This window comes from Rhodotorula paludigena (assembly GCF_050403205.1).
Source record: "Rhodotorula paludigena JCM10292 DNA, Rt_paludigena_JCM10292v1_ctg14, whole genome shotgun sequence".
Taxonomy (NCBI): Eukaryota; Fungi; Basidiomycota; class Microbotryomycetes; order Sporidiobolales; family Sporidiobolaceae; genus Rhodotorula; species Rhodotorula paludigena.
The window spans coordinates 132,757-155,693 of NW_027481444.1; the positions used below are offsets into that span (position 1 = coordinate 132,757).

Consider the following 22,937-nt stretch of genomic DNA (forward strand, 5'->3'; position numbering starts at 1 on the left):
CGCCCACGCTGCAGGGTGCTGTCGAGGGGACGCACGATGCAGGTGGGGCGAGTCGGGGCGGGGGACGGCGGCAACGGCGACGACGCAGCGGGAGAGCGCGAGACTGGTCGGAGTGCAGCGGGTAGCAGTATCCAAGTCTATTTAGCCACAAGGCAGCCTCTCTCGCTGGGGAAGGGCGAGCGGGTCGAGGCGATCCGATGACGGCGACGCTCTCCCTTTCCTCCTTCCGCCGTGTCCTCGCTCTTTTGGGACTGGAGAGAGCAGCCAGTGAGGATGGTCAAGGACAAGGCTCCTCCTGCACAGCCGGCCACCCTCGACAGCTTCTTCCGCGCGCCGAAGCGCACCGCGTCGTCCAACTCGCAGCCAACCTCGCCCGCAAAGATCGCCCGCACCGCCCCCAAGGGCACTCCGAACGGGGCCAAGGGCATTGAATGGGAGGGTCAGAGCAGAGCGGGTAAGGCCGGTGCGGTCGAGACGATGGTCCTCGACGATTCCGACGATTCCGACGACGCAGACGGCCTCGTCGTCGTTGACCCGGGAAGCGCAGGGCAGAGCGCGACAAGGCTCGCAAAGGTCAGGGAAGACGATGGCGGGTCGAAACCGCCCAAGCCAGCTGCGCCCGTCGCGCCCATCTTTGCGAAACGCACTCCGGCATCGCCTTCCACGCCTGCCAAGCCGTCTCCCGCCGCGCAGACAGGGTCGCCCAAACTCACTGGCACAGTCAAGGGCGAGGGAAAGCCGACCCCGACCAAGAACATCTCAATCTTCGACACGACGGCCGCGGGCGCTTCCACTTCTGCTTCCGCGTCGGCCTCGTCCTCGTCTGCTTCGCAGCCTTTGCCGCCGTCCAAGCCGCTCGACACGCCCCTCTTCTCCTTTCTCCCCTCGTCCGACGTCCACTTTGCGGCCCCCGCGGCGCGCCTCCCGTTCGCCTTCCTCACCGACGCGCTCGTGCGCATCGGGAGCACGCGCTCGCGCCTCGAGATCCAGCTCGTCCTCACCAATCTCCTGCGCACCGTCATCGAAAAGGACCCCGACAGCCTCGTCAGCGTCATCTACCTCTTGTCGAATCGCATCGGCCCGTCGTACGAAAAGGACACGGAACTCGGCATCGGGTGGCGTGAGTCGCGCCGCGCTCTTTCGTCCTGGCAGAGTCACGCTGTGCTGACAAGCAGGCGCTGGACTCACTACCTCGCGGCGCTTGCAGAGGTCCTCTCCAAGGCGATCAAGGAGACGTCGGGCATCTCGTCGCAGCGGCTCAAGCAGCTCGCGAACCAGACGGGCGACCCGGGCGACCTCGCGTTCGAGGCGAGCAAGTCGGTCCGCCTCCTCGTCCAGCCCGCGCCGCTCGACTGCATGGGCGTGTACGCGACGCTGCTCCAGATCGCGCGCCTCAAGGGGTGCGTTTCGACCGCGCCCTCTCGCTAGGTCCCGTCTCGCGTCTTTCCAACCCGCTGACGATCTCCTGTGGCTTCCCCATTCGAGCAACACAGCACGGGCGTCCTCGCGCAGAAGACGTCGCTCGTCAAGTCGCTCATCCTGCGCTCGCGCGGCGCCGAGGTGCGCTACCTCGTGCGCATCCTCTCGTCCAACCTGCGCATCGGCGCCGTCCGCCTCACGCTCCTCACCGCGCTCGCGCGCGCCTTTGTGCTCGCGCGCCCGGGAGCGCCCAAGGATGCGGGCGGAGCACTTGGCGTCAGTGCTGAGGAGTGGAGGGCGCTTGCGGAGGGGGAGGAGGAGGAGCGCAGGAAGGCCGAGGAGAAGAGCGTCAAGCGCGAGGAGGCAGACGCGGGCTCGCCCTCGAAGGCAAAGGGGAAAGGCAAGGGAAAGGCGGCCGCGGCCACCTCCTCCTGGAAGCCCAAGTCGAAGCCGCGCGCGCAGAAAACGCCGCTCGAGCTCGACGTCGACGCGCGGTTCAAGCGCGCCGAGGCGCTCGTGCGCCGCGTGTGGGCGCGGCACCCCAACTTTGGGCACCTCGTCGAGGCGCTCAAGGAGGGTGGGTTGGAGGAGCTCGAGGAGCGTGTCGGGCTCAGCGTCGGTGCGTCGATGCCCACACTTCCTTCTCGCGCTCAGTCGCTGACGAGGACATACGACGGGGGTCACGCTCGCCAGGCATTCCGCTCGAGCCGATGCTGGGCTCGATCACGCGCTCGCTCTCGGACATCTACACGCGCCTCGGCTCGCGCCCCTTTGTCGCCGAAGCCAAGCTCGACGGCCAGCGCGGGCAGATCCACGTCTCGGTCTCGGCAACGCGCCCCGCGGGCGTCGCCGACGGGAGCGGCAAGTTCTTTGTCGACGACGCGACGGGCACGCGCGTGTGGGTGCGCATGTTCAGCCGCCACCTCGAGGACATGAGCGAAAAGTACCCCGACATTGGCGAAACGATCCTCGGGATCGTGCGCCGCGCGCAGGACGACGGCGAGAGGCTGGAGCTGAGGAACTTTGTCATCGACTGCGAGGTCGTCGCGATTGATCCGCAGACGGGCGCGTTCAAGACTTTTCAGGAACTGTCGTGTGCGTCGTAGCTCGTTCGTCGTCCTATCTTTGCCCTCAATCGGCTGGACTGACGTCGATGTGACGCCGGCATGCAGACCGTTCGAAGAAGGACGTCGAGCTGGGCGACATCAAGGTCCGGGTGGGCATCTTCTGCTTTGACCTCATGTACCTCAACGACGAGGTGCGCAGTGCCCTTTTTCCTCTCTCCGTGTCTCGCGAGCGCTTACGCTCGCTCGCCCTCTCTCGCAGTCGCTCCTGTCGACCCCATTCCGACAGCGCCGCCACCTGCTCCACACGCACTTCTCGCCGCTGCGCCCGACCGACGCGCGCTTCGCAAAGTGGGAGCTCATCCCCTCGTGCACCGACAACGACCCGGCGCGCGTGCGCGAATTTTTCGACGAGTGCGTGAGGAGCAAGGCCGAGGGCATCATGGTCAAGCTGCTCGACGAGGTGCCGGCGGAGGTTGAGGGTGAAGGTGAGGCGGCCGTCAAGCGCGAGGAGGAGGACGAAGAGGAAGAAGCAGGGGCCGGCGGGGGGACGGCCGGGGAGGAAGACGACGAGGAGGATGGCACGCGCTTTGAGCGCGAGGCGTCCGCTTCGTCGTCGGCGTCGTCTTCCGCTTCCCGCGACAAGGGCAAAGCCCGCGCTGCGCCCGCCTCTTCGGGCGGCGGAACCGCGCCCTCGAAGGCGGCCGCGAGCAAAGGGCGGCGCAAAGCGCTCCCAGCAACGTACGAGCCCGACAAGCGCGCCGACTCGTGGCTCAAGTGCAAGAAGGACTACCTCGAGGCGGACGGCGTTGCGGGCGACTCGCTTGACTTGGTGCCTATCGCCGCGTGGCATGGGCAGGGGAGGAAGGCCGGGTGGTGGAGCCCGTTCTTGCTTGGTGCGTTGGCTGGCAAGTGCGGGATCGGAAGGGGCCGATGCGCTTCCGCGTCGGGCCTGAGACTGATCTCGGTTGTTTTTCGCTGAACGCGCAGCCTGCTACGACGAAGAGACGGGCGCGTACACGGCCGTCACCAAGGTCCTGTCTGGTTTCACCGAGTGCGTCTCCTCTCACGCACAAGCTCTGCCTAAGCTCTACTCACTGACGCGATCATTATGCTTTACAGTGCCTTTTACAAGTCGATGCGCGAAAAGTACAACCCAGACCCGGACAACCCGCTGACGGACACGTCGCCGTGGCCCGAGGTCGAGGCAGGCGGTGCGTCTTCCGTTCCTTTGCCCGCTGTCGGCGCTTGGTCACGAGACTTCAGTAGGCTGACACCTGGATTCGATGCACAGGCCTCTCGCCCGACATTTGGTTCAAGCCGAGCGAGGTGTGGGAGATTCGCGGTGCCGAGTGCGTTTTCCTTCCATCCCCCCTCTCTGCGGCGCGGCAGCAACTGACCCCATCTCTCGCTCCGCTCGCACCGCAGCTTCACGCTCTCGCCCGTGTACCCCGCCGCGCGCGCGCAGCTGCACTCTGCGCGAGGCGTGAGCGTGCGCTTCCCGCGCTTCCTGCGCGTGCGCGACGACAAGGCGGTCGAGAACGCGACGACGGCGGCGCAGCTTGCGGGCATGTACGAGGCGCAGATGCGGGACGCGCCGGCGTTTCGTCCGGAGGCGAAAGCCGGCGGGGAGGAGGGGGAGGGGGAGCGTGGTGAGGAGAAGGGTGAGGACGCAGAGGACGAGTGACGGATGAGCCTTTGCGGATGCTCGAGCTTGGCGAGGATTTGTTGTTACCATACACCTACGCATTGCAGCGCTTAAAGCATGTTCCTACGGGTACGAGGTGCGATGGCCGCTTTCACGTGCTTCGCTTGCTCAAGCCGCGTCCAAGTCGCCTCGTCGCTTCCAGTTGGATCAGGCCTCGTGTTCGGCTACTTTGTACTTGCACTGTACTCCCTGCAGCTCCCGGGCACCCAGTGCATTCCCCTCGAGGTGATTGGGTTGCGGCTGCCGAGGTCGCCGCGACGACGCCTCCGGTTCGGAGACGGCGCTTGGCCGGACAGCGCGCGCTCTCTTCTCTCCCTCACCAGCCCAGCGAGCCCAAGATGAGCGCCATCGCCCCGCCGAGCAAGACCAAGTACCTCACCGTGCCCGAGACGGCGCGCAACAAGGACCAGCTCAAGCAGTTTTCCAAGGAGGACGTCGCAAAGGTGAGGCGACTTTCACGAGCTTCGAGGTGGCCACCTCCGCCGCTGCGTCTGCAGGTCGCGTGTGCTGCTTGGCACCTTGATCGTGGCTCTTGACGGCTGCTTGAGCTCACGCAACGCTCATCTGAGCCGTGGGCGAAGCTGCAGGAGGCGGACAAGGCGGAGATGCGGGGGGCGAGACGACGAGGATCTCGACCCCGATGCAGGCCGGGCAGCAGCGTGCACGCGCCGGAGCAGCTTGCAGGACTCTCGCTACTCTAGCGCCAGCGCGTGGCGAGGCTGCGATGTCGCGTTGCCGCTCGTCTGCTCCGTCTCCGGCTCGTCGCGTTCGCCGGACTCCCGCACATCTCGGTACTCCCGCTTCTGAGGCTCTCTTAGGCTGACCAGGACTCGCACTGCAATAGCACAACAAGGAGGATGACCTCTGGATCATCGTCGACTCGGCCGTCTACGACCTCAGCAAGTTTGTTGACCTGCACCCCGGTGGCTCGCACGTCCTCGCCCAGGTGGCCGGCCAGGGTCCGTCTCTTGCACCCTTTCACTCCGTGCGCACGCGATTCTGACGCCCGCCGCCTGCGCAGATGCCACCGAGGCCTTCTTCGGCATGCACCGCGCCGAGGTCCTCTCCAAGTACGGCCGCTACCTAATCGGCACCGTCGAGGGCCAGAAGCCGCGCATCATCCTCCCAACCAAGGGCACCCTCTCGCCCGTTCCCTACGCCGAGCCGACCTGGCTGTCAGAGGGTTACAAGAGCCCGTACTACAAGGTGAGCGCGCGAACGACCCGAGTCTTTGGCCGCCGCCGGGGCTCCCCTCCTGCAGCCTATTGACTCGACTTCCCGGTGCGCAGGACTCGCACCGTGTGCTGCAAAAGGCGATGCGCGAGCTCGTCGACGAGGAGGTGCGCGAGGACGCCCAGGCGCGCGAGAAGGACGGCAAGCGGCCGTCGATCGAGCTCGTGCGCAAGTTCGGCGAGCTCAACCTCAACGCCATGGTGCGTCGAAGGCTCCGGACCTCCGCTGGAGCGCCTTGCGCGATCGCGCCAGCGCTTCTGCCGGGACGTGAGTTGCTGACGCTCTTTCGCACTTTGCGCAGAGGATGGGTCCGAGCAAGCTCCTCCACGGCCGCAAGCTCTTCGGTGGTGTCAAGCCCGAGGAGTTTGACTACTTCCACGAGTGCGTCCTGAAGAGATTGGGACGGCCGCTCGTTTCGCTGACGAAGGCTTTTGTCGCGCAGGCTCGTCATTTCGCAGGAGCTGTGCCGCGCGGGTGCTCGCGGTGCGCTTCTGTCGAGCTGACGCGTGGACTTCGAGCCAGTACTCATCGCTTGTCTCTCACAGGGTACAACGATGGCTTCCAGGGCGGCATGTGCATTGGGGTGCGCCTTCTTTTCGCGTTCGCTCGGCCTGTCCGTGCCTTGCGCCCGTGCTTCGGCTGATTGGTCGCGTCGACAACGCGCAGCTCCCGCCCGTCATGAACTTTGGTTCGGACGAGCTCAAGCAGCGCATCATCCCCGAGGTCCTCGCCGGCAACAAGTGGATCTCGCTCGCCATCACCGAGGCTTTCGCCGGGTCCGATGTCGCGGGCCTGAGGACGACCGCGAAGAAGACGCCCGACGGCAAGCACTACATTGTCAACGGCACGAAGAAGTGGATTACCAAGTGCGTCCGACCGCCTCTTCTCTCCACGCTCGCAAATGCTGACGCGTCCTTGCGCCCCTTCGCAGCGGCCACTTCTCGGACTACTTCAGCACGGCGGTCAACACGGGCAACGGCCTGTCGATGCTCCTGATTGAGCGCGGCGAGGGCGTCGACACCAAGCTCATCAAGACGTCGTACTCGACGACGGCCGGCACGGCCTACATCACGTTCGACAACGTCAAGGTGCCCGCTGGCAACCTGCTCGGAAAGGAGGGCAAGGGCCTGTTTGTCGTCCTCTCGAACTTCAAGTGCGTCTCTTTCGTTCGCCCTCTTCATCGTGGAGACGCCTGACCCGCTTCTCTCTCCGAAGCCACGAGCGCTGGGCTATGTGCTGCGGCTCCGTCGCGGGCTCGCGCCTCGTCGTCGAGGAGTGCATGCGGTGGGCGCACCAGCGCAAGGCGTTCGGCAAGGCCCTCATCGAGCAGGCCGTCATCCGCGCCAAGCTCGCCGCCATGATCTACAAGGTCGAGGGCGTGCAGGCGTACCTCGAGAACATCAGTGCGTCGCGGCTGCCGCTGTTCCCCTCGCGTAGCTGGCCGTCGCCAAGTCGATCGCGTATCGCGTGCGCGAAGAGATCAGACGCTCACGACTCGCGTCCTTCCAAAAGCGTACCAGATGTGCCACATGTCGTACGCGCAGCAGGCCGACATGCTCGCCGGTCCGATCGGCCTCCTCAAGACGGCGTGCACGCGCGTGGCGGGCGAGATCGCCGACGATGGTGCGCTGCAGGTTCAAGGGCTCCGTCAGCGCACCGCGACTAACACTTGGTTACGCTTGCAGCTGTCCAGATCTTTGGCGGTCGCGGCAGTACGTTTTCTGAGCTGCCGAGCTGCTTACTGTCGCACGTGCTGACCCTGGTTCACTTGCCATTCCCGCAGTCACTCAGGGTGGAAGTTCGTACTGTCTCTCCCGCGGAAAGATGCTCGGGCTTGGCCCAACCACTCCGACCTCGACCTTCTCAAGCTGACCTCGCGGCCCCTTCCTTCGCAGTGGGAGGCATCATCGAGATGTTCCAGAGGACGCAGAAGTTTGATGCGGTCCTCGGTGGTGCGGAGGAAGGTGCGCAATCCGAGAACTTGCGAACGTGGCGCTCCAAGCTGACTTTGCTGCCTGCCGCGCAGTCCTCGCCGACCTCGGCGTGCGCCAGGCTTCGCGCAAGATGCCCAAGGCTGTCCTCTAGTCCCCCTAACAGCATCAGCATCACGGTTGCGCAACATTGACGATGTCGCCGCCATCACCTGCCTCATTCCGCTTCGCCGCGTTTCGCCTTGCATAGGTCGATCCCCTTTATCCGCCCTGACCTCCGCCTATTCCCGCCTATGCCTCCTGATCCGACAAGCTCTGTGCTCACTTTTGCTGGTCTCCCCGTCCCCCTCGTTGTACCGTTTCAATTGCAAAGCAGTGCCCTCTTTTCGTCTATTGTCGAGTGGCATTGATGCCCCTCCCAACAAGAGGACTCGCATCGACGACTCCTGTCTTTGGCAACTCGACAGCGCCGCGTGAGAGCGGAGAGGCAACGGGACGGACGACGGCTCAAAGAGCGCTGCATGCATTGTCCGGCTTGCGCTGTCTGGCGAGCTAAGTCTCACGCAGCGGTTCCTCGATGCGCTGGCCTTAAGAGCGAGAAAGAAAGGATGGCACGAGATGCAAAATTCCGAATGTCGGAATCGACCGTTGGCACAGATCATTTGCTACGAAAGAAAAGACAACGAAAGGAGGGGAGGGAGATGCAATCTCACCGGGTGCTCTCAGCAGTAGACGCCCGCATTGATGACCTCGAGAAGCGGGGTGCCCTTGGGGTGCCACCCGAGCTTCTCGCTCGTCCACTTGGCCGACGCCGGGTTGCTGAGCTTGGCGAAGATTGCGAGCACGCCAAAGTGCGCCTCGGCGTCGTCCTCCTTGACGCTCTTGACCGGCAAGCCCATGCGTTTGCCGATCGACTCGGCGATACTCTTGAACGGGACGCTCTCGTCGTGCACGGCGTGGAATATGTTGCCGTTGTCGCCCTTCTCGAGCGCGAGGCGGTACAGAACTGCGGCATCGTCGCGGCCGACCGCTGGCCAAACAACGTTGCCTTCACCAATGTAGCCCGCGGCGCCGGCTTTGCGCGCGGCGTCAACGAGCATCGGGATGGAGGCATGATCGCCCCGCCCGTGGACCGACGGCGGGAGGCGTACGACCGAGACGCGCACGCCGCGCGACGAGAAGGCGAGCGACGCCGTCTCGGAGATGCAGCGCGGCATGACGGCCATGTCGGTCGGCGCGGGGTCGTGCTCGGTAATGGGAGCGGTCGAGGACGGGTCGCGCGTGCCCGCGAGGACGGCCGTGCCAGATGTGACGATGAGCGGCTTGTTGGTGCCCTCGAGCGCCTCGCCGAGTGCCTTGATGACCTCGCCCTCCTGCAGGCAGTTGGCCCAGAAGTTCTCGAAGTCTTGCTTGAACGCGAGGTGGATCACGGCGTCGGCCTGCTGCGCGCCGCGCTTGAGCGAGTCGTAGTCGTCGATCGAGCCCTCGTGGACGATAGCGCCGAGCTGGCGCAGCTTGTCGGCAGCCGCAGCACTGCGTGCGAGGCCGAGCACCTCGTAGCCGTGCGCGAGCAGCTCCTTGGTGACACCGGTTCCAACAAAGCCCGAAGCGCCCGTCACAAAGACCAGCATGATGTTCTCAGGACTGATGAGCGGTGTATGCGGAATCAAGCCTGTCGAGCGCGGTGTGGAGCGATTTTGAGCGGTCGAGGTGACGGACCTCCACAGTAGCACCTCCACTCGAGCATTCGGCGGGCCGGCGGAGCTCACGGCGGATCTGACGGGCTCCTAGGGGGCCGAGCAGGCTAGGAAGATGGGCATGGGGGACGCGGAGTCAAGCAAGATCTACCGTGACGGGTGGAGGAGACGGTGGAGAAGCGAAGCGACGAGGAGCCGAGAGGAAGAAGAAGAGCACCCTGTCGTCCACCTCGCCCCAGCAGAAGGAGCCGCGCTGCTAGGCATGCTTTCGATCCGGGCCTGTCAGACTGGCGCCCTCAATGAAAGGAAAAATCCGGTCGAGACAACTCTCCACTCCCCTCTTCGCGCGGGACGACGATGCTGACCCGGGCTAGCGATACATACACATCAAGGGTGGGGCCGAGTACTACGCATGTGCATACAACAGAGAGAAACGGCTGCTATTCACCCCCTCCGGGCGTGCCCACGCTGCTCCCGCCGCCCAGACTCGTCGAGCTCGCGCTCGCAAGCATGCTGAGCGGGACAGGTCCGCCCGGTCTTCGCGCCGAACCGCTGCCCGCACTGCCAAAGTACCCTCCTCCTCCGCCTCCGCCGCCTATCCCGCCGCCGCTGCCGCCGCCCGCCTGAGCAGCCAGGTTCACCTGGCTGTTGTTCGCGCTCCTCGACGCGCGGAGCTTCGCGCCCGCGCCACCCGACGCGCCGACCCCTGGTGTCGGCGAGACGTCGTCGTCGCGCGAGATGAGGCCGCTGGGGCCGAGCGAGTCCCACACGGCGCCGCTGAGGCCGCCGGAGAACTCGCGCGCAGGCGCGCTCAGCGGCGCGGGGGACGTGCGCCCGCTCGGCGCCGTCGCCGTCGTGCTGTACGGGCCGCCGCTGCCGATGTGGACGGCGTCGTCGAGCGAGTACTCGCGCGTCGGGGTGCGCGAGGTGAGCCTGGTGAGCTGTGGGCGCTGGGAGAGCGCGGAGGAAGGGGTTGTTGGACGGGAGAGAGGCGAGGGAGGGATGATGGCCATGGGGGGAGGCGAAGAAGTGCGCGGGAGCGGGACGAGCGGGCCAGAGGGCGAGCGCGGGAGGGCGGACGCCGCGGCATAGGAAGCCGTGTTCTGCCGCGAAGCAGAGTGCGTCGAGAGAGGCGGCGCATCGGGCGCATCGTTCCAGTATCCGGAAGCCGAAGGAATGTTGGCGGTGACGGTCGCGCTGCGCAGGAACGGGTTCGACTTGCTCGGGCGGAGCGGCCGTGGACGGAAGATGTCGCCGCTGTCGTCGGGCTTGACGGCTGCGCGCGACATGGGAAGGAGCGAGCCTGCCGAGGTTGAGCGCGAGAGCGGCGCGCCGCTTCGGAGCGAGCGCACCAAGGACGAGAGGCGGATCGTGCCGCGCTGCAACGGCGAGAGGAGGCGCGCTGCGAGCGGGTTGCCCGGCTTCCGCCGCCCACCGCGCGGAGGCGTGCGATTCCCGGTCTGGTCGCCGCCGCTGAGGCCCAAGCCGTCGTCGGGGAGGAGCGCAAAGTCGCTGCGGCGCGGGCTCGTGCGTCCAGCAAAGGGACCGCAGAACGACTTGCGGCGGCGGGCCGAACTCGGGCTGAGGAGGAAGAGCCAGAGCGCGACGACAACGGCGAAGAAGCCGACAAAGGGCACGGCAGGCGAGTCCTTGACGGCGGCTATTGTTGTGCGCACGTCGCCCCTCCAGGAGGGGATGTGACCGGACCAGTCGCCCATGCGGAAGGCGCCATAGGGTGTGCGGTACGACGTCGACGGGTGCGGCACTGCGGCAGAAGGGAGCTCGGTCGAGCCTTTTGCGACCTCGAGCACCATCTTGCCGAGGGTCCAGCTGATGGCGACGTTGTTGACCTCGTTCATCGACTGGAAGCTCGGCGGCTCGTCGACGAGGTTCTTGTCGATTGCCTTTGCGACGCCCTTCTCGGTCTGATTCTTGCCGTCGCCGCGGCCGCCGCGGTCAATGATGCGCGGGATCCCGATCCCCTCGTGGAGGATGTTGACGATCCACGCCGCCTTGAAGCACTGCGTCTCGAGGCGCGACAGCTCGACGCCGGCCTTCCACGACCCTTGACCGGCCTGGTAATCGCGCATGATGTCGTCCCACGTGCGCCCGCAGTACTCGATCGCGGCGCGCTCGAACGCGACATAGTCGTACACGCCGCCGGGCGCGTTGGCGAGCGCCGCGCCCCACACGTCCTGCGTCGAGTACCAGTACTCCGAGATGCCGATAAAGTGGTTGACGGTGAAATCGATTGGCGGGACGTGCACGCCGTTGAACAGGCAGGGCTCGTCCGGGCAGTCGACCTCCTTGTTGAGCAGCGGCGCCTGCCGCCGCAGGCACTGCGCAAAATCGCCCGTGCCGCGGAGCGTGTACCCGGCGTGCCGCGCCTCGGAGAGCATGAGGTCGCGCGGCAGGCACGGGTCGTCGACGAGGACGACAGGGTGCTCGCTGCCGAGCCCGGCGCCGTCGCCGGGGAGGTGCTCCTTGTCGCTCTCGCGCACGTGCTTCTTGACCTCCTGGTCGACGTAGCGGTTCCGCGCCTGATTCGTGCCGAACCCGAGCCAGGTCGTGACAAAGACGGGGTGCCGCACGTCCTTGCCGCTGAGGAGGCGCAATCGCACCTCGAGCAGGTTGTCGGCGTGCTTGACCTGCTCCGTGTCGGACGGCTCGAACGCGATCTGCGTCGACGCACCGCCCATGTCGAGGAAGCCGTACGTCGAGCTGTGCTTGCTGCGCTCGCCCGCAACAGCGTGCTCGTGCTTGTCGAACCCGTCCATCAGGTAGTTGACGGCAATCCAGCCATACAGGCCTTCCTCCTCGCCCGAGATGATGCGGACCTGGTCGTCGCAGTCGGGAAGCTGGAAGGGGAAGGTGCGCAGGTACGAGCAGGTGGCCGACAGCACGGCCACCTGCTTGTCGTGCGGGAGCAGGCGCATGCCGGCGGTTGCGAGGAGGTAGATGGGCGTAGAGGGGAGCTCTTCGGCGGGAATGATGGAGGCAGCATGTTCGACGAGCGGGCGCAGGTACTCGGCGACGCCTTCCGGGTTGTCGCCGTAGGTCGAGATGCCTGTGCGAGAAGGAGCGGAAGTGAGCCGGGTCCTCCGGATCCACTCGTCCTCAAAGCCGCGCACCTGGCTCGACCTTGGAATGCCACCCATCGCCGTCTTCGACGCCCTTCTCGACGCGGCTGAGGACGTCGAGCGGCTTTCCCTGTACCTTGCGGTCGTGGCGCGCAATCTCGGGGTCGATCCAGCTGTAGACCTGGATACGGGATCCGCTGCTGCCAGCATCTATGACGACGCCGTACTTGCGCCCCTGCGTCCAGGGGGCTGGGCGAGGCGGCATCGAGCCGGAGAGGGAACGAGGCGGGGAGGCGAGGTGCCGGCAGGCGGGAGGATCGCGGTTGCGGGTGAGGGGGGCTGCAGCACACTCGTGTATTAGTATCCACGCTCGACCGAAGGCTCAGACCTCAATCAGGCGACCGTGAGCCCCGTCCCGAGTTGCCGTCCTTCAACTCCGTCTCGAGCTCGCCGACAACGCACAGTTGCTCGAGCGGGCAGGCCGATCCGCGGAAAAGCTACTAAGACGTACCTCTACCCACTCAGCACCCCATGCACGTCCTCCGTAGCGTCGCGGCTGTGAACAGAGAGACGGAGCCTCCTGGCGGGACGGCGGGCGAACAACCTGCGCTCAAGCCAGGCAGCCCAGGAGCGGTGCGCAACAGACGGTGCAGCGTCTGCCGGATTCTAGCACAGGCTAGCCTGGCAGGCTGAGCAAAGGAAGCAGGCGCTGGAAGCGCAGGAGGCGGATTCCTCCTTCGTGAGGGTGCAGCCAGACGGCGGGCTTGCTTCCCAATGACAGACTCCGGCAGGCCGCGTGTGCAGACAGATGATCCTTCCGTCGAGCAGCTCACGAACGGCGCGGCGGTGCTTCAAGGCAAAGTGGCCGGGGAGATCCTGCTCGTTCCGCGGCCGCTACCCGCCGTCCTACCGCCGCTCGTCGTGCTCAAACTGATCCGCGAACGCCTGCGCCTCCTGGTCCCGCACCCGATCCTGCTCTGCCGCCGCCTTGCGCGCCTGCACGAGCCCCTCGCGCCACTTCACCGCGCGCTCGCCCTGCTCCTGCAGCGTCGCCGGCCCTGCCCGCCCGCCGGCCGTCGTCCCGTGCAGCGCGTCGATGAGCCTCCGGATGCGCCCGGCGAGGGGGGGCTCTGCGCCGCGGGCAAAGCTGTCGTAGAAGCTCGCGCGGTGGTCGACGACCTGGTGGCCGTCGCTGCGCAGCTCGGGGTACCCGCTCGGCGAGTGCGGGCTGAGGCTCGCGTCGACGCCGACGAGGCTCGTCGAGCGGCTCGCGCTCGCGTCGAGGTAGACGCGCTGCCCGTCGAGGAGGATCTGCGCGTGCACGACGTCGCGCAGGTCGTGCAGGTGCGGGCGCGCCTGGATCGCCTCGGGGCTCGCGAGCGCGTGCGTGACGTGCGCGGCGAGGCGCGCAGGGTCGTGCGCGGGGACAAACGTCGGCGCGAGGTGGTACAGCGCCGCGAGCTTGTCGACGGCCGAGCGGGCGGTGCGCTTGTTGGCGCGGCGAGGACGAGCCGCGGGGGCGGCAGAGGGCGGAAGTGCACGCGCTGCCGTGCTCGCGAATGCTCGTGCGGGCGCAGACATACTCGGCTGGGCGCAGAGTGCGGGCAGAGCGGGACGAGACAGCGCCGGCTTCCCTTCCTTCTCCTCCTCCCTCTCCCGGCTCGGTCCAGCTCGAAATGTCGCAGGCCGTCTCCCTGGCTGGCTCGAGGTGTCACTCAGGGAATTCCTCAAGTCGCAAGGTGCTACTCTGCACAGGCAAGCGCCGGTCGAGACACGGCTGACCTTACCCTTACCTGGCGAGTGTCGCCTCCTCTGCTGTCGCATCATGCCGATTACGACCTGCCAAACGTCCACCACTTGTTCTTCTTCTGGCTCGCACTACTCGCGGTCGAGTTGCCCCGAGCTCGAGGCTGGTGAGCAGGCGAGGGCGCAGATGGGCGTCGACCGGAAACGGCGTGCGTTGTCGAGCCGGCGGAGGGCTGCTGTTCCTCTTCTATGCTCGAGTCGGTGTGTGTCGAGTCGATACTGGTGCGCGGTGCGGGGTTCTCGGCTTCAGCTGGCGTGCGAAAGTGGGTCAGCGGAATGAAGGAGCCTGGCATTTGAGATGACCAGGTCAGGACTTTACCGTGGTGTGAGCCTGTGCCGAGACCGCTACCTGCGGTTGATGCAGCAGTGTTGGCAGCTGGAGAGAGGAGGCGTCAATTACATGTACAGAGGGCAGGATCTGCGTGCTCAATCGACTCCTGCGTACCCTTGTCGCGCTGCGACTCCTTGTTGAGCGCGCCCCGAAGCTCGGCGGCCTGCTTATTGTAGAAGTTGCCGCGCACGATGATGCGCTCCGACTCTGCAAAGACGCGGAAGTGAACGGTTCGGCAGGAAAGAGGCAGCTAGGTCAGAGACGCACTGTCGGTCAGCTGCGCAAGCTGGGCTTCAACGTCTGCATGCGTCGCCCGTCGCTGCCCATCGAGGCTGCGACGCAGCGCGGGGTGCCGGTCATCTGCAGGACAAGCAGGGCGTGAGAATGAGCCGAGACGAGAGCGCGAGACACACACACAAAGCTCCCGCCGTTGCGCAAAGACCTCCTCGAGCAAGCGGTGCTCCTCTTCCTCCCTCTTCAGCGCACCCTCACGCGCACTGTACAGCTTTGCGAGCTTCACGTCCTCCTGGCAATGCCGCGTCAGCCGGTTGTCTGCGCTCCATGCGAGGCACGAAAAGGATGCGCACTGGGTCATCCTTGATTGCACGCCGGTACAGCAAGACGTCGCGGTAGGCAGCCCCCTCGATGATGCGCAGAAGAGCGTCGAGCCGGTTCAAATGAGCTGTGTGTGGGGGAAGAGGAAGAGGGTCAGCAAGTGGAGATGTGGGCAGGGTGAGGCGGTGCTTGCCTGGTGAGGCTGCGGAGGCATTAGAGCAGGTCGGCCAATTGCTCAGCGCGCGAGAAGGCAACACACGTACAGGCAACCGGGATGTGGTCTGCCTTGTCGAGGTCGTGCAGGAGCACGCCGAGCTGGTAGTCCTCTCCCTCATGCAGCAAGTGCACCCCGAACGTGTTCAGTTCAGCAAGAGTCCGCGGCATAGCCCTGACTGAATCGCAAAGAGCAAGGTCGGGCAGCAAGCAAGCAGTTGGCGGCGGGTGGAGCAGCCGCCGAGATGGAGGTCCCGTTCGTCCGCGGCGTGTCCGCCCAGCCTTACGCGGCGCAAGAGACAGGAGACAGGAGACGAGGGGACGAGACAGAGAGACAAGTCTATGTTGGCAAGAGGGGCGGCTGCAGCGAGCCAGAAAGGGAGAGGAGGAGGTAGTCGGAAGAGGAGGGGTTGCGCAGAGGAGATACAGAAAGATGCAGGCGGACCGTCGGCACGGCAAAACGGCTGCCTTTTGAGTGTATGTCGGCAAGGCATGAATATCAAGGATAGATATGTCGAAGGCGGCATCTAGGCGCGGGAGACGTCGCTGCGGTGACGTGTGCGTTTGAAATCAGTGGGGAGGGAAGGAGGAGGAGAGGGAGAGTTTGAAAGACGAACCGTCCGAGGATCTTCGTCTTGCACCAGTCCGCGCCGACCAGGACACGATTGCGCAGGGAGAACAGCTGCGAAATATAAGCTGACCTCCAGAAACTACGAAAAAAAGAATGAAGGTCAGCCGATTTGCGAAGGTATTTCGTCCTGCCCCGGCTCCTTCTTCCGCAAACAGGGCTTCTTGCACCGTGCAGACGAAATTTGAACGCACTAGTAGGTCGCGAAACCGGCAGCAGCAAGGTTGCCCTGGAAGACAGGCAGATCCGCGATCGCCTTCTCCGATCCGATATATGCCAGCGACCCCTGGTGCGAGTAGTGGAACGGCGGAATGTTGCTTGCGCGGATGACGGCATTGGCAAGCGAGTCGAGCTTGGCAGGCTCGGCACCAGCAGCCTTGGCCTGCTCGAGCTCGGTCAGCAGCTGCTCCTTCTTGTGCAGCTTGCTGAAGACGCGCGCGAGGTAGATGCCCTGCTGCGACGCGACCTGCGCCGTCGGCGCATAGTTGGTCGCGGTGCAGTCGCCGAGCGCAAAGATGCCGTCGGCGCCGAGGAGGCGCATGTGCTCGTCGACGAGGAGACCGCGGCGCGAGTTCTGCGCGTCGCCGATGCGCGACATGAGGTCGCGGGTGACGGGACGGGCGGTGTTGCCGGTGGCCCTGTGCGCGCGAGCTGGTCAGTCTCGAGTCATGCGAGCGAGGAAAGGGCGCGGACCAGACGAGGAGACCGTAGGGGTACTCGACGACCTCCTTGTTCTCGTTCATCGCGAGGATCTTCTTCTCCTGCACCTCCTTGACCATCGTCTTGGTCTTAATGTCGATCTTGTTCTCCTTGAACGTCGACATCGTGTAGTCGCTGAAGGAGGGGCGATGTGAGCAAAGCCCTAGGTGAACGGGCAAGTCGACGAGAACGCACATGAGCTGCTTCGAGAACATGGGAAGAACGTTGGGGAGCGCCTCGATGAGAGTGATGTTGATGCGGTCGGCAAGGTCCGGGTACCACTGCGATAAGCCAGCGTGTCAGCGGCAGGGCTCGAGATCAAGGGGTGACGGGAACGCACGTTGGCAAGGTCCTCCTTGAGGAAGTCGTGCAGCTCGCCGGCGTACTCGACACCGGTCGGGCCACCACCAACAACGACCTGCAGAGACCGACACGTCAATGGGACTCCCCAGCTCTCGCGAAAAACAGACCAAGTCGACGCACAAACGAGAGGAGGCGGTCGATTTCTGCCTGGGTCTGGCCGGCAAAGTTGGCCGTCTCGATGCAGTCCATGATGCGCGTGCGGATCTTCTCGGCGTCCCACACCTCCTTGAGGAAGCAAGCGTTCTCCTTGACGCCCTTGATCCCGAACGTCTGGTTCTCGGCGCCAACGGCGTAGACGAGGTAGTCGTACGGAATCTCGGTGCCGGCGACTTCGCCCTTGATCTCCGAGTTGTCTGCGAGCGTAGTCGAGGGTCAGTTGCGGCGATTAGCTGAAATCGGCCGGTCTTGAGGCAGCTCGTTGCGGAAGGGAGGGAGCTGCTCACCGACGAAGCGGACCGTCTTCTTGACCGGATCGACCTCGTAGACTTCCCCTTCATACACCTCGGTCTTGCGCTTGAGGTGACGCGTGAGGAAACGAGTGGGCTCGAGGATGGAACGCGATGCGAGCGTTCCGACGGTCACTGAGGGCAAGAGAGGCGTGAAGAGGAAATAGTTGCGGGGGGAGATGACGACCTTGCAGAGTCATCGCACAAAACGTGTCAGCTCGACCCACCCAACCGCGACTCAGTGAGCGTTGACCGCCCGCGAGTCGTTTCGAGAGGAATCAAGCGAGGCGCACGACGTTGTAGCCCTGGTTGTCCAAGTCCTTGAGGAAGGCGGTGCTGCCCCAGCCGTTACCGAGGACGACGACGGTCGGGAGCTTGGGGTCGTGCGGGAGCTGCTCGCCCGGGTGCCGCTGCTCGTAGCTGCGCCAGACAATGTATCCTCCACCGGCGAGGACCGTGACGAGCACTGCGCGCGCAAACGTGCGGATGCGGTTCTTGGGCTTCTTCTGCTTGTCCTTGGGGTCCGGCCCCTTGCCAGCAGCGGGGGCAGCAGGCGTCGCGGCGGGCGAGGTCGTCGTCGTCGCAGAGATCTGCGATGACGGCGGCGGCGTCGTCTGGGCGGTGCGCAGGCTGGGCTCCGCGCTCAACGAGCGCGTGGCCTTGAGCGCGAACGAGCGCGCGGGCAGCAGGGCGGGGCTCGCGCGCTGCGCTGCTTGCCGCGACGACGCTGCGAGCGATCAGACGAAAGTCGGTCAGCGCCGACACTCGACGCAGAGCTCGGAAGGGCCCCGGCGAGACGCACTGAAGACGCGCTGGACCGACATCCGGGGCAGCATCGTGTCCTGCGGGAACTTTGCGAGCAGCGAGGCGAAAGCACGAACCGGCGCGCCGCGAATTGTCGCAACGTCGCTGATCTCGGCGATGAACCTGCAAACCCCGCTGCTCGGCTCGGCACGGCTTTACGGATAACGGCGACGGAAGTATGCACACACGGCGGAAGAAGCCACCAGCTTCCGTCGCACTCTCTGGCATCTCGGTCGATTCCTCACACCTGGCTCTGATAGCACTCGACAGCATGCGATAGTCACAACAAGATACTCGAGGACAGGGCGGCATCCTGATTCCTCCTCAAGCGCGTCTCCCTCTCCGTCAGTCCTCCTCGACCTTGATCCACCGATCGTACGAAATTAAGAAGTCCTGCACGTGCGCCAGGGATCAGCCACTGCGTCTCGAGAGAGAATGAGCGCCGCGCAGGGTTCAAGATTGAGACGCACCTGCACGACCTTCTTGTTGACCGTGATCCGGACCCGCCGCTTCTCGTCCGGCTCGAACCGCGCGAAAAACCCCGTCGTCCTGCGCACGTCAAGTCGCCGGCACGTCAGCTTGGGCATCCTTTCCTAGGACGGGAGGAAGTTGAGGGCGAGCGGCGCGCACCCTTCGCTGACATCCTGCGTGATGCACACGCCCTCCCGCAGGCTCTTGCACGCCCGCGCGAGCTGGCTCAGCGTCTCAAACTCGAGGCGGTTCTGCTTGACCCGCTCAACCGCCGCCCCGCGGGCGAGCAGGAGAAGCGGGGAGGCGGAGCGGGGCGACGAGGGCTGGGGGGTGCGGCGGTCCCAGGCGAAGAAGCGGAGGTGGGTCAGTTTGGCGAGCAAGGGGAGGTAGGCGTCCTGGATGTTCACGCTACGCGTCAGCACGCATTGACTCGAGCGATGAGCAGTGCAGCATTAGGAAAGAACGCACGAGCGGAGCGGGCCACTCTTCCGCGCTCTGGCAGTCGCCGTGCACGAGCGTCAGCGCCTCGACGGCCGGGACGGCCTCGACAACATCGGCGACAACGGCGGGGCTCGCGTCGAGGAGCTGGTACAGCGCGAGGCGGCGCAGGCAGGGTAGGCGCGAGAGCGCCGAGAGGAGGACCGAAAGGTCGGCGCGCTGAGATGGGCCTTCGAGGAAGAGCTCCTCGAGCGGGAGGTAGGCGCCGGCTTCATACAAGCGCTGCGAGAAGCAGATCTCTTGTCAACAGGACACGCGAGAGGGCAGCGACCGAGGACGCACAAGCAACTCGTCGGCGATGGAACGGAATACCTCTGCCTCGTGCACGGCGTCGAGCGAGAGATTGCGCAGGTGCGGCAAGAGGCGCTTGATCGTCTCGGTGTGCTCGCCGAGGCGGCGCGTCGAGGGCCACAGGAGGAGCGAGTCGATGTTGGGGCAGCGCGAGATCAGGTCCGACTGCGGAGGAGGCAGTCCGAGTGTCAGGGAGACGAGCGAGGGGCGGAACGAGCAGCTCAGACGGGGCGACCCACAAAGCAAGGATCCGAGTGCATGATCTGTAGCGTTTTGATGTGCGGCAGCGGGTCCTGTGCCGCTTCGACGAGCGGACGGGCTGAGCGGCGCGGCCAAAAGTCGACCTGATTGACGCGCACGGCCGAGATGGTCGGGCTCGACGAGATGTAGCGGATCAAGTCGAGTCCGCGCGCGTGCGGGATCTCGAGCTCCTTGAGAAAGAGGACCTGCAGCCCACTCTGCGAAAGGATCGAAATAACGTCGAGGAATGCGTGGAAGAGGGCGTCGTGCGGCTCGGGCTCCAGGCCATAGTCGTACTCGTCGACGAGAATCTCTTGTACGGAGAAGCACAGGATGGGCAGCGGGCGCCCCTGGTCGCGTCGCCAGCGCAAGAGGAGCTGGAGCGTCGCGAGGTCGCGGTGCTTGCGGACGGGGATGGCGCGGTACCGGTTACGGACGTCGTCGTGGCGGTAGTGGACGGAGCGCCAGATCAAGGGGCTGCAGACGCCGTGGAAGAAGCGGCTCGTGCGCGAGAGGTTGAGCAGCTCGCGCGAAGGTCCGCGAGGGAACGTGGGCGAGGGGTCGCGCTCGTCGACGTGCTGGACGACGACGAGCTGAATCTCGTCGGGGAGGTCGGTGAGACGGAATACGCCGACGCGCTCGAGCTCTTTCGCGTGCTCTGCGTCGCCGTCGTCATTGTCGTCGCTCCAGGCGAAGTCCTCGGCGACCTCGGCAGCGCGGACCGCATGCAAGTGATCCGAGAAGGCCGAGTCGTGACTGTCACTGTCGGTGTCCATCCCGGCAGTTCCAGCGCTGCAAAGAGGACAGAGGACGAGGGCGAGGGCCGCTCGCCGTCTTGATCGTTTCTCTCGAAGCGCTCACACTCGCTGGAACCGCTCAGTCTTGCAGGACCGAGTTGCGCCAGCAGCTACGTGGCGTGCCTTAGTGAACCTCGCGCTTGCTTCGCTACAAAAGGGACGCTGCTCATAGCACGATGCGCGACGCCGCGCGAAAGGGACAATGATTGCTGCGCAGAAGGGTCATAACGGCAGAAGGACAGGTGTACAGCCGGACAAGGGGGGCTGCCGGAGACAGCGCCAGAAGTAGGGAGGTCGCGGGAGCGCAGAAAGAAGAGGAGGGGTCCGCACGAGGGCACAAGATGCCGGGGTCACACACCGTGGGAGATGATGGGTACAAGCCCTGGGTAGAAAGGAACTAGGTCAGTACGGGTACGGAGTCTGCTGTAGCAATGCAACAGGCTAAACGCACCGGCCATGCGTTACGAGCCTACGAGGTGAGCACGTCTGGATTCTCCGACCCTGGCAGGCTCGGCTGTGTCAGGGGCGCAGCTGGCCATTGCACACCGGCAAAAGGGAAGCAAGAGATGCAGATCCTGCATAGCAGTGCCCGCAAAAAGGGAAAGAAGGCGAGTGAGAGGTGTCAGCGCAGATGTTGGAACGGAAAAATTGCCAAAAATCAATCCTCACGCTTGCGGTAGTGCTGCTTCATGAGCTTGACAAGCAGCCCAACATCGACCTTGGTTGAGTTGCCGGCATGCGCGGCCAGATACGGAGGGGTGAGGCCGTCAATCTTGTCGACTAACGTGTACGGATGTACGGATGCGCCTCCTCCGCGCGCTTCGCCTTCTGCTCACGTGCGGCGGCCCACCGGCCATGCAGCGCTGATGTGAGTGTTGAAGCCCTGTATGAACTTGTGTAGTAGAGCGGCAACTGGATCGACCGCTTCCTTCGCGATCTTCCTCTGCTCGGCGAGGAGGAAGTCGACGCTTTGCACGCGCACTTGTGCGTCTGCGCGCGTGGACAGTTGTATGTGGATGTCCTCGTGCGTGCCCGTGATCTGCAAGGACGCCGCATCGACGTCCTCGCGGCGGAGCGGGAGGTGGGCGGAGAGGAGAAGGTGCAGCGCTTCGAGCGCGTCGAGCGCCCATTTTGGCGAGCTGCCCGACAGGGTTGACAGTGTGGCACCCACTGCGTCGTCGATTTCGCCCGTGACGACCGCGCGCGCGTTGATCGTGACCGTTAGCCAGGAGGAGAGAGAGGGCGTGCTACTCAATCGCCGGCGAGGTGCGAGGCGGCGAAGCGCAAGGGTATGCCGGCGCGCGTGGTCATGCAAGCCCGGGAGCATCATAAGCGTGATATGCGTTGCTACTACGACAGGGTCGGAACGTCCGCTTGCAGCAGAGTGCGAGAACGGGCACGGTCAGCGAGTACAGTCAGGGAGCGCCGAGAGCACGACACGGGCCTGCCGAGGACGCGCAAGAGCTCAAGCAGTACAGCACTAGCCCAGATTGAAGGGCGTGTCGGTTGTGCGAACGGAGCGAGTATGTTCGTCTCATCAGCTCGACGCAACAACTTGGGTCCGCTCTCTCCACTCGCTCTCGCAGAGACCCGCTGAGACCAGGACAGACACGATGAGCAACATCTGGCTTGCCGCAGGCGAAGGCGCGATCGACCGTGTGCGCGAGCTTCTCGACCAAGGTGCACCGCTTCGTCCTGCGCATCTTTAGTCGCTCGAGCTGACCTTCTCCTCCCTCAGGTACGCCCTGCAGCGCCTGATGCACGCAAAACGACAGCACCTAGCTGACCTCCACGAGCGACAGGAACCTCGCCCAACGCTCTCGACGACAACAGCTACTCTCCCCTGCATGCCGCCGCGTCGTGGGGCCACAGCGACATCCTGCGCCTCCTCGTCGAGCGCGGCGGCGACATCAACCTCGCAGACTCGGACGGCGACACGCCCCTCTACGTCGTAGAGTCGGTCGCCATGGCCAAGCTCGTCGTCGAGCTCGGCGGAGATGCAAAGTGGCGCAACGAGGAGGGCGTCTCTGTGCGTCCCTGTTCCGTCTTTCACCACCTTCAGCGCCGTACTGACTGCTCGAGAGCGTCCGCAGCCCGCACAAGCGCTGCAAGAAGAGTACCCGCACATCTCGCTCTACCTGCGCACCCTCACCGGCGAAACTGGTCCCTCCTCCTCGTCCTCCTCATCCACCATCGCCCCTTCATCCGCCGCACAACCACAGCCTGACCTCGATGCCCCAACCGACGCGCTCATGCAGTCCGTGCGCGCAATCATGGAGCGCGCCGAGCGCGGCGAGCTTTCCGAAGCCGAGACGGACGCCGCCCTGCGCGAGGTTGTCGAGCAGACCGTGTCGGGGCAAGTCGCGGCGGGGCGGGCGATCGGGGAGCAGATGGCGCTCGATGAGGAGGGGCAGGACGGCGGCGAGGCGAGGACGAGGGCACGGACGGCGGATGAGCTGGCAGGAGAGCAGGGCAAGGCAAAGCGGACTCGGGATGGAGACGACATCGGGCGGTGAAGAATGTCCAATGCAACGCATCCTACTCGAGATTGGCAAGTCAGGGAGTCTCCGGGAGAGGCTGTGCGGCGGGCGAGGACCGTTGTTCCTGCCCGCATGGCTGCGGACTTGCTGAAAAGTCGGCGGTTCAATCTGTGCACCGCGTAT

General features: G+C 65.0%; 10 protein-coding genes across 10 annotated transcripts; 3 read left to right on the top strand and 7 right to left on the bottom strand.

Annotated features, from left to right (window-relative positions):
• Positions 1-273: 273 nt before the first annotated feature.
• On the top strand, positions 274-4,170 carry JCM10292_007156 (uncharacterized protein; the record flags this gene model as incomplete). The annotated part of the gene is made up of 10 exons (XM_076648232.1): positions 274-1,120; positions 1,208-1,400; positions 1,494-2,038; positions 2,113-2,514; positions 2,592-2,677; positions 2,746-3,379; positions 3,474-3,537; positions 3,606-3,697; positions 3,778-3,835; positions 3,912-4,170. The coding sequence occupies 10 exons, from the start codon at positions 274-276 to the stop codon at positions 4,168-4,170; spliced, it is 3,180 nt and encodes a 1,059-aa protein (XP_076506179.1).
• Positions 4,171-4,529: 359 nt separating this feature from the next.
• JCM10292_007157 (uncharacterized protein) lies at positions 4,530-7,509 on the top strand (the record flags this gene model as incomplete). Its single annotated transcript, XM_076648233.1, has 15 exons — positions 4,530-4,634; positions 5,036-5,150; positions 5,213-5,397; positions 5,481-5,624; positions 5,726-5,805; positions 5,867-5,907; positions 5,970-6,007; positions 6,091-6,290; positions 6,356-6,577; positions 6,640-6,827; positions 6,937-7,047; positions 7,110-7,136; positions 7,208-7,222; positions 7,320-7,388; positions 7,451-7,509. The coding sequence occupies 15 exons, from the start codon at positions 4,530-4,532 to the stop codon at positions 7,507-7,509; spliced, it is 1,599 nt and encodes a 532-aa protein (XP_076506180.1).
• A 568-nt stretch (positions 7,510-8,077) lies between these two features.
• JCM10292_007158 (SDR family oxidoreductase) lies at positions 8,078-8,986 on the bottom strand (the record flags this gene model as incomplete). Its single annotated transcript, XM_076648234.1, has 1 exon — positions 8,078-8,986. One exon carries the CDS (start codon positions 8,984-8,986, stop codon positions 8,078-8,080), a length of 909 nt encoding a protein of 302 aa, XP_076506181.1.
• Positions 8,987-9,492: 506 nt separating this feature from the next.
• On the bottom strand, positions 9,493-12,397 carry YND1 (apyrase; the record flags this gene model as incomplete). Its single annotated transcript, XM_076648235.1, has 2 exons — positions 9,493-12,119; positions 12,184-12,397. The coding sequence occupies 2 exons, from the start codon at positions 12,395-12,397 to the stop codon at positions 9,493-9,495; spliced, it is 2,841 nt and encodes a 946-aa protein (XP_076506182.1).
• Positions 12,398-13,038: 641 nt separating this feature from the next.
• Positions 13,039-13,713, bottom strand: JCM10292_007160 (uncharacterized protein; the record flags this gene model as incomplete). Its single annotated transcript, XM_076648236.1, has 1 exon — positions 13,039-13,713. One exon carries the CDS (start codon positions 13,711-13,713, stop codon positions 13,039-13,041), a length of 675 nt encoding a protein of 224 aa, XP_076506183.1.
• Positions 13,714-13,964: 251 nt separating this feature from the next.
• JCM10292_007161 (uncharacterized protein) lies at positions 13,965-15,208 on the bottom strand (the record flags this gene model as incomplete). The annotated part of the gene is made up of 6 exons (XM_076648237.1): positions 13,965-14,188; positions 14,384-14,476; positions 14,537-14,629; positions 14,687-14,795; positions 14,857-14,951; positions 15,088-15,208. The coding sequence occupies 6 exons, from the start codon at positions 15,206-15,208 to the stop codon at positions 13,965-13,967; spliced, it is 735 nt and encodes a 244-aa protein (XP_076506184.1).
• Positions 15,209-15,564: 356 nt separating this feature from the next.
• On the bottom strand, positions 15,565-18,009 carry JCM10292_007162 (uncharacterized protein; the record flags this gene model as incomplete). The annotated part of the gene is made up of 10 exons (XM_076648238.1): positions 15,565-15,583; positions 15,655-15,747; positions 15,860-16,303; positions 16,359-16,499; positions 16,560-16,645; positions 16,705-16,782; positions 16,848-17,080; positions 17,171-17,360; positions 17,467-17,900; positions 17,976-18,009. The coding sequence occupies 10 exons, from the start codon at positions 18,007-18,009 to the stop codon at positions 15,565-15,567; spliced, it is 1,752 nt and encodes a 583-aa protein (XP_076506185.1).
• Positions 18,010-18,322: 313 nt separating this feature from the next.
• On the bottom strand, positions 18,323-20,253 carry JCM10292_007163 (uncharacterized protein; the record flags this gene model as incomplete). The annotated part of the gene is made up of 6 exons (XM_076648239.1): positions 18,323-18,370; positions 18,448-18,526; positions 18,608-18,843; positions 18,917-19,168; positions 19,229-19,402; positions 19,477-20,253. 6 exons carry the CDS (start codon positions 20,251-20,253, stop codon positions 18,323-18,325), a joined length of 1,566 nt encoding a protein of 521 aa, XP_076506186.1.
• A 679-nt stretch (positions 20,254-20,932) lies between these two features.
• JCM10292_007164 (uncharacterized protein) lies at positions 20,933-21,601 on the bottom strand (the record flags this gene model as incomplete). The annotated part of the gene is made up of 2 exons (XM_076648240.1): positions 20,933-21,046; positions 21,125-21,601. The coding sequence occupies 2 exons, from the start codon at positions 21,599-21,601 to the stop codon at positions 20,933-20,935; spliced, it is 591 nt and encodes a 196-aa protein (XP_076506187.1).
• Positions 21,602-21,887: 286 nt separating this feature from the next.
• Positions 21,888-22,790, top strand: JCM10292_007165 (ankyrin repeat domain-containing protein; the record flags this gene model as incomplete). Its single annotated transcript, XM_076648241.1, has 3 exons — positions 21,888-21,954; positions 22,077-22,303; positions 22,368-22,790. 3 exons carry the CDS (start codon positions 21,888-21,890, stop codon positions 22,788-22,790), a joined length of 717 nt encoding a protein of 238 aa, XP_076506188.1.
• Positions 22,791-22,937: the final 147 nt, after the last annotated feature.